An 8,208-nucleotide genomic window follows, 5' to 3' on the forward strand; every position below is an offset into this window, starting at 1 on the left:
GTTACCTAAGATGTCCGAGGCTCCTGCAGACACGCGCCCCCAGGGCAGAGCTCCAGCCCTCATGGCACACCAGCAGCCAGTCTTGCCGGGCCCTCAGCTGTACTTCCAGCAAGAAGTCCTCAGAAGTGTTTATTCTGAAAGATACTGAGACCACGGCATGAAAGCCACTTCCCATCTGCAGCGGGATGGAGGAGCTGGACCCCTCAACCGTGGGGCCTGAAAAGGCCTTCATGATCGCCTGGGTCACCCAATGTCGGGCTCACTGTTCCCCCAGGAGCCAGCCAGTGCTGAGAACAAAAGAACCCCTCTCTCTGTGCTGCCCCTTCAGGTTTGTGTTTAACCAAGCGCTTTTACCCGTGCTCCATCACCAAGGGTCACAGCCGCGCAATGGCATGAGAATGCCCATCCTCCCCATTCTGCAGCAGGAAGTAAGGCACGAAGATCAAGCGACCTGCCCTAGGTCACAGGATCTGCAAGTGATGGAGCCAGGTCATCCGATTTCTGGAGAAGGCAATGGCAACCCACTCCACTATTCTTGCCTGGAAAATCCCATGGACGGAGGAGCCTGGTAGGCTGCAGTCCATGGGGTCGCTAAGAGTAGGACACGACTGAGCGACTTCACTTTCACTTTTTACTTTCATGCTTTGGAGAAGGAAATGGCAACCCACTCCAGTGTTCTTGCCTGGAGAATCCCAGGGACGGGGGAGCCTGGTGGGCTGCCGTCTCTGTGGTCACACAGAGTCAGACACAACTGAAGCGACTTAGTAGCAGTAGCAGCAGCAGCATCCAATTTCAAATCTTGTGACAGTACTGGTGATGGTGCCCACTTATTGAGCATCTGCTTTTTCCGGGCTCTATGGTAAGCTCCTTTACTTTATGCTCTTATTATGCTTACAGCTTCACACGGTAAATATTTTTATCTCCACTTCATGGAGAAGGACATGGAAGCTCAAAGAAGTAATGTATTCAGAGGCACACACAGCTAGCAAAGGCAGGCAAGCCGATCCTAAATAATTTCTGTAACTGATTCTAACCCCAGGCTTTGCAGCACCGTATCTTCTGACCCTCCACCCTTACCTGTAGGGGAGGTGAGAAAATTCAGGGGGGAGGATGGGGAGATAGTGTGGTGTGATGTTTCCAGCCTCTACACTTTGCCGCTGGGTCAAGACCCGTGTCCACCACGCACTGGCCCCCAACACACACCTGGCTCCTCTTGCCCCGAATGGCAGGCTCCCTCTGTCCAAATGGCAAGTCGCCACCTCTCCTGGCAGCCTGGGTTTTTAGCTGTGCCTCCGCTAGGGATCAAAACAGTCCCCGGGGAGTGCTGAAAGCCCTGAATCAGAGATCAGCTCCTGGAGGCTGCACGAGGGCCTCACCTTCACAGCACAGGAGATGCAGGTGGATGACAGTAAACTGGAAGGATCCCAGTGCTGTGCAGGGGCCCTGGGCCTGGGGTTGGGGAGGGCAGTCTCCCCACCTTGGGGGTGTGGCTCACCTGTTCTGGGAATCGAGGGGAGCAGGGCTTCCTCACTGCTGGCCTCGGAGCAGTTCAAAGTCATCTCATCCTGCAGGGTTTCAGGAGTGGGCTGAGAGGCAGCTGGCCACAGATACAGCACTTCAGAAGACAAAGACAAGGAGAAGAGGCTGGGAAAGGAAGGGATTCCCCCAGGAGGGAGCCCAGGTGCAGAACAAGACATCTGCTGCAGAGGGTGGCAAGGCAGCCTCCAGGGACTCCTCGTTACCACCCTGCTTTAGGCAGGTCCCTCCCAATACGCAGAGAGGCATCGCGCTCTCTGTCTTGTCTGTCTGTTTGTCTGTCTCTCTCTCTTGCACTGGGAAAGATGTCCAGGTGCAGCTTGACCAGGGCCTCCCTGGATCACCTGCTCAAGCACATTTCTCACTACAGGACAAAAACGTTCCTCTACATAGAGCCCGAGGCCCTCCAGCTTGACCTGCACCCCGTCTCCATTTGCTGTCAGAGTAGATGGAAAAGGCAGTCATCCCACCTGCCCTAGACACCCACTCACTTCCTGCTCCTCTCTCCCAGCACCCCCAGAGTCCATTCTTTGTCCCTCCCCCAGCCACTGAAGGTCCCAGCACTGACCTAGAAGCCAGGAGCCAACGCCCACACCAGCCAGCAGCCCCAGGGCTCCCAGTACCGCCCAGCAGCGCCGCCCGGCACACCAGCGCCCTGCCCCAGACACTGTGGGGAGGGCAGAGGAGTGTCTGAGGGCCCTGCCCCTGCCCACCAGCCCACTGCACCCCGAGGTCGAGACAGCCACCAAGCGGTGGCAGGAGTTTGCCCCACTGCACCTGCCCACCTGCCCCTGACCCATTATCACGGGATGGGTGAGGGGCAGAGCTCCGATCACTGGAGCCTCAGAGCCCACTCAAGCCCCCATATGGGAAACAGAGAGAAAGCAGGTCCAGGACGGATAATGAGAAAGCCTCTGGCCATCAGACACTTAAGGCTGACCGAGGAAGATCTGGGGAGAAGGAAGCTGGGGGGTGTGGGAAGATCGTTCCTTCACTGCCCCACCCTGTCATTCCCCCGTGGCCCAGTCTGGCCTACTGGGTTGCTGCTGGGTCTCAGGCCTTCGTAGTAGGTCTCCTGGCTCTGCGGATCCCGGCCCCTCCTCTGCATCCTGAGCCTCTGTGGGAGCTTGGCCATCCAGCATCGGGCTCTGTGGGAACAGCTGTCAGTCACTCACCAAGAAGAAAATCTCCACCCAGCACAAGTCCCCACTGTCTAACTCCAGCCACTCCCTCGCTGCCACTTGCAAGTCTTTTTCCACCCTGGGGACTCGGTGTGCGTCCCCATAGAGGCCCCTCGGGCCTCCCAGCTCTCCTGGAACCCCTTGCCCTACCCACCTTACTCTCACCCACCCAGTAAGTGGCACAGCAGACACCCGAGCTTCGACTGGGCTGACTCCGAAGCCCACACTTTTCACCGCCCCCTCACCAGCATGGAGGGCATCCACTGAACCCCTCAACATCCCTCATCAGACCCTAAGATCCCACCTTCATCATTCCCTCCCATCTCAAAGGAAGAAGAGCCCCTCCCCAGTGAACCATGCAGTCACTCACCCAGTAGATAGTATTTAGCCCAAGTGGACAGGCCACGATGGGGGTGCTGTAAGGACTTCAAGATAAATGAATGTGGACCTCCATTACCACCAACCCAGAGAATCTGTGTGTGAGTCCTTGAAGGTAAGTTGTGTTCAGTGACAAAAGGGAAGTTCCGTTCAGCTACCACTGGGATTTAAAAGGACAGCTTTCTTCTTATTGGGAAGATCAAGAAAGGCTCCCTGGAAGAGGCAGCCTTTGAGACAGGCCCTCATAGATGAATAGGGTTTGAAATGACATATATGGGCATCGGGTGTTCCAGGAAAAGGGTACTGAGGAGGCAAAGGAATGGGAGTAAGAAAGCTTAGAGGAGGGTAGGTCAGACATTGGTCTGAAGTTCCTAGTTCAAAGCCAGGTCTACAGCCTACTGTGTGAACGTGGTGACTCATCAGCCCTCCAAATTTTCATTTTCTCATTTGTGAAATAAGAGTGATAAATCCTGCTTCCTGTTGAGTAGCCTCCCCTCTCTAGCCTTGTCTCCATTCCTTCTCCAAGCCAGAGTGATCTTTCTAATGCAAACATGAGCAAGCTAACCTCATCTTCACAGCACCCAGTAGGTCTCTGTAGCCTTCAGGAGAAGCACCCTGGCACGACTCGCAGCATTTTCTGTGATCTCACCCTCCTCAGCTCTCCATCCTCACCTGCCAGCGCTTACTCCTCCACAGCAGGACTCGGGATCATGTTAACACACACCTCATGCCTTCACACGCTCTCACTCCACAAAGGCATGGCGACTGCTCTCCCCTTCCACACACTGACCCCTAGGACCCTTCAAGACTCAGCTTAAGTGCCATCTTTTCCAGAAGCTTTCTTCAACCTGCAGGGCACCTATTGTGACCCTATATTACGCTCCTTTACTTGTCTTTCTCTCTCCCCTTTCTCTCTGGGTCTAGGATCCCAGGGTCTGGCTCAAGTCCTAGCACAAAGTGGGAATTCAGTTAATCCACATTGAATAGAAGGAAGGAAAGAAGAAAGGAAGGCAGAGAAAGAAAGAGGAAGGGAAGGAGGAAGGAAGAAACTAAGCAGATTATGTGGCTGAAAGGGTTTTATAAAGTAAAACACAAATATTAAGTAGAATAATATATTAATAGTGTGTTAGTTGTTCAGTGATGTCTGACTCTTGTGACACCATGGACTGTAGCCCCCCAGGCTCCTCTGTCCGTGGAATTCTCCAGGCAAGAATACTGGAGTGGGTTGCCATTTCCTTCTCCAGGGGATCTTCCTGACCCAGGGATCGAATCCAGGTCTCCTGCATTGCAGGCAGATTCTTTACCGTCAGAGCCACCAGGGAAGCCCCATGTATTAATTAGAAATATGTAAAAGCTATGGATCCTTTCTTCAATGAAATTATACTCCACCCATGTCAACAGTCTTGGTCTGGAGAGAATTCCAGGGCACGCTCAGCCTTTTTTCCTGTCTCAGATCAAGGGAGCCTGGCTTGACATTCAGCCTCTGCACAAACTGGCCTCACCTGGGACGCTGCCCCAACTCAGCACTCACCTGTCCAGGCTCCTGTGGTAGCCTGCAAAAACGGTCTTTAATGACACAGGCCCTCCTTTTGAGTAATAATGATTTACTAAGAGTCACCTATGGGCAAAGCACCTGGCTTAGCCATGTGGGGGATGAGAGAGGGAACTAGATGTCAGCCCCCAGGGAAAATGAAACCAGAAGGCTGGCCACACGGGCCCCCTCTAGGATCCAGCCTGTGCACCAGAGCTGCCAGAGGCAAAAGGAAAGGAGGGTGGCAGCGGATGAGATGGTTGGATGGCATCACTGATTCGACGGACATGAAACTGGGCAAACTCTGGGAGATGGTGAGGGACAGGGAGGCCTGGCGTGCTGCAGTCCATGGGGCTGCAAGAAGTTAGACTCGACTTGGCCACTGAACAACAACAAAGAAGCCCAAGGGTGGGGTCAAGGGTGGGGTTGAAAGAGAGAGAGGCCAGAACAGGGCTTGGCCTTACCATGTGGGTCAGTGGCACCGATGGAAGCCTGGGGGTCTGCTAGGCAATGTCCTGGCTCTGTTCTTGGATCAGCATTGATTAAATAGCCTGGCCAGCTTGGTTGGAGGCTGAGGTCTCCCTGCTTCACACATGGCTCCTCCCTTCATCTCCCTACACACACACACAAGAGAGACAATGAACTCTGCTCAGAAACCATGAATAGACCCCTTGTTGCAGGAAAGGGGGCCGAGGGCTAGGCTGGGCTGGGCAGCCCCAGCCCCTCCCATCTGCTAACTGGAAGCTTAGAAACAGAGAAAAAGGTTACAAGGAGGAGGGGAAGCCAGCTCCTGTTGCTTAGCAACCAGGCCCCTTGTGCCAAAAAGTGTGCCCCATGCATGCTGGCATAATACACCCCCCACCCCCTTCCTGCTGACAGGGCTGTATTCAGGAGAATGGCATCAGCATTTGCTGAAATGTTTCTGAGCCCTGCGGATGAGATCTCACCTCTGTGTGGGTTGGCTTTCCCAGCAGTCTGGGGCTGTCTCCGTGCTGCAGTTGGGATGATGACGGGGAATCTGCCACCTCTCTTCTCCGGGCTGCACTTGTCACCCCAATGCCAGGGAAATGGGCCCTCTCCGCCCCACTGCCCTGGGAACCAGCTGCTAGGGGAGACTTCAGTGCCATGTTGCTTCAAAGCACAAGGATGGGCTAAACACACCTGGCAGCCACATCTGTTTAGCCAAGGAGGCAGAAGAGGTCCCAGGGAAGGGAAACGCTAGTGTGGCTCCTCCTCCTCCAACGCCTCTCAAAGAGCCCTCAGATGGGACAGCTAAGAAGATGGGGTTACAGTCAGCCTTCATCCAACCCCAGTTCTGCTCCTTCCCTTACCCAGCCTCGCCTGGGAAGTTATGATCTTAGTACCTGCCTTAATCCCAGGGACGGGGAAGCCTGGTGGGCTGCCGTCTATGGGGTTGTACAGAGTCGGACACGACTGATGCGACTTAGCAGCAGCAGCAGCAGCATAGAGCTGATGCTGGAATTAAAGGAGTTACTGGGTATCAAACTCTTAGCTATTGAGGATAAAACTTTAAGCAGACTTCTCTGGTGGTACAGTGGATGAGAATCCGATCTGCCAATGCAGGGGATATGGGTTCAATCCCTGGACAGGGAAGATCCCACGTGCCGTGGAATAACTAAGCCCATGTGCCTCAACTACTGAAGCCTTGCAGCCAGAGCCTGTGCCCCACAACAGGAGAAGCCACCCCACAATGAGAAGCCTGTGCACCAAAATCACTGCAACGAGAAAGCCCAGGAGTAGCAAGGAAGACCCAGTACAACCAAAATACATAAATACTTGATCCTTTAAATACATTTTTAAAAATCTTGTAGCTTTATATCTAGTGTCTAACATAGACTCTGTGTAAATATTACGTGCTATTATGGTATCATCATTCTCATCATCACACAGAAATCTCCACACACAATACAACGAAGAGACAGAGGTCAGCTATGAGTCAGTCCCAGAAGCAGGAGGAGAACACGATGGCTGGAGCTGAGAAGCCCTTGGCCAGGCACTGATACTTCAGCCTACATACATGAATACTTACTGTGTGTCAGGAACGAACCTGGGCCTGGGGAATGATAAGCCACAGTTAGGAGTGTGCAGGCTGGGAGGAGAGATGGGAACAGATATAAAGAATTGTTTTTGTAAAAAGTGAAATAATGGAGGCATCAACACAGAGGTACAGGAGAATGAAGGGCTAGCTTACTCCTTACCCATAGGACCCAGAGAGAGCTTCACAATGGAGGAGATATTTGAGCTGAATTTCTGAGAAAGGAGAAGGCTGCTGCTGCTAAGTCGCTTCAGTCGTGTCTGACTCTGTGCGACCCCATAGGTGGAAGCCCACCAGGCTCCCCCGTCCCTGGGATTCTCCAGGCAAGAACACTGGAGTGGGTTGCCATTTCCTTCTCCAATGCATGAAAGTGAGAAGTGAAGTGAAGTCGCTCAGTCATGTCTGACTCTTAGCAACCCCATGGACTGCAGCCCACCAGGCTCCTCCATCCATGGGATTCTCCAGGCAAGAGTACTGGAGTGGGGTGCCATTGCCTGATTCTTGTATTTGACACCCAAACTAAAGGCAACAAAAGCAAAAAGGAAAAAATGGGACTACATAAAAGACTGCATGACAAAATAAAGCCATCAGTAAAGTAAAAAGGCAACATGTAGAATGGGATAAAATTTTGCAAATCATATATTTGATATACAATAAAATATACAAAGAACTTGTACAACTCAATGGCAAAAAAAAAAAAAAAAAACCAGCTTAAAAATAGGCAGAGGAAATGGCCTCTTTCTGGCCATTCTCTCTGCCTGGCTGTCCAAGAAGTCTCTCTTCTCTATCTCTCTGATACTCCTTCCACCCAAGATGAGCCACTCTGGGTCGCTCTGGCTGGTTTGGACAGGATACCTACCTCTAGAGTGAAGCAGTGGGAGTGTAGGGTTCAGAATTTAAGACGGCACTCACTGGCAGATCGAGTGTCAGCACCTGAATAACATGAACGATGCCATCTTAAATCAGGTGCCCTAGTGTGCTGTATCCGAAACCCACTGAAGCATAACCCCACTGTAATTTCACCCTGAAGATTCAGATGTATCTCACCCTAGTCCTGGCCCTGCCCCCTGGCCTCCCCTCACTGATATTCCCTGACTCCACGGACCACCTCTAAAGATTAGCCTCCTCTTGAGACTTGCTTTCTTGCTTTCTCTCCTCCATCAGTTTCTACTCTCAAAAAAAAAAGAAAAAAACAAGGGCCTTTTGCAACCGCCCTTCAGCTGGGACCTGGTACCTCCAAAGAGATAACACTGTGATCTTTCTCCCCCACCCAAATGGAAATATCCAAGTTCAAGTTATATGGAATTCTCATATATATAAAGTTTTTTAAAAGAGACCACTGAATCTACCATCTCTCTTATCAAGGGAGAAAGCTGATGCTCTGAAAGGTGAGTAAGTCAGCACATTGGAGGCCATGGGCGCTTGGAAGCCCAGGTCTCCTGACATCTGGCCCAGGGTCTTCCCCACTCCCAAATATGCCCCACAAGCCACATATTCACTGCATGGGCAGGCTCCAAGAGAAGAAA

At 52.4% G+C, this 8,208-nt stretch overlaps 1 protein-coding gene and 1 pseudogene across 1 annotated transcript in view; one reads left to right on the forward strand and one right to left on the reverse strand.

Moving 5' to 3' along the window:
• The window catches only part of TMPRSS5 (transmembrane protease, serine 5), a 116,472-nt gene extending 114,136 nt beyond the window's left edge, over positions 1 to 2,336 (reverse strand). Inside the window, exons 1-4 of the mRNA XM_010830638.1 lie at positions 2,333 to 2,336; positions 2,105 to 2,203; positions 1,496 to 1,615; positions 6 to 144 (exon numbers count right to left, since the gene is read on the reverse strand). Of these exons, the coding sequence (XP_010828940.1) occupies positions 6 to 144; positions 1,496 to 1,615; positions 2,105 to 2,203; positions 2,333 to 2,336 (362 nt within the window). The remainder of the gene's footprint in view (positions 1 to 5; positions 145 to 1,495; positions 1,616 to 2,104; positions 2,204 to 2,332) is intronic.
• Positions 2,337 to 2,345: 9 nt separating this feature from the next.
• Positions 2,346 to 8,208, forward strand: part of LOC104981487 — a 9,047-nt pseudogene continuing 3,184 nt past the window's right edge.

This window comes from Bison bison, unplaced genomic scaffold (genome assembly GCF_000754665.1).
Source record: "Bison bison bison isolate TAMUID 2011002044 unplaced genomic scaffold, Bison_UMD1.0 scf7180017864518, whole genome shotgun sequence".
Classification (NCBI taxonomy): Eukaryota; Metazoa; Chordata; class Mammalia; order Artiodactyla; family Bovidae; genus Bison; species Bison bison.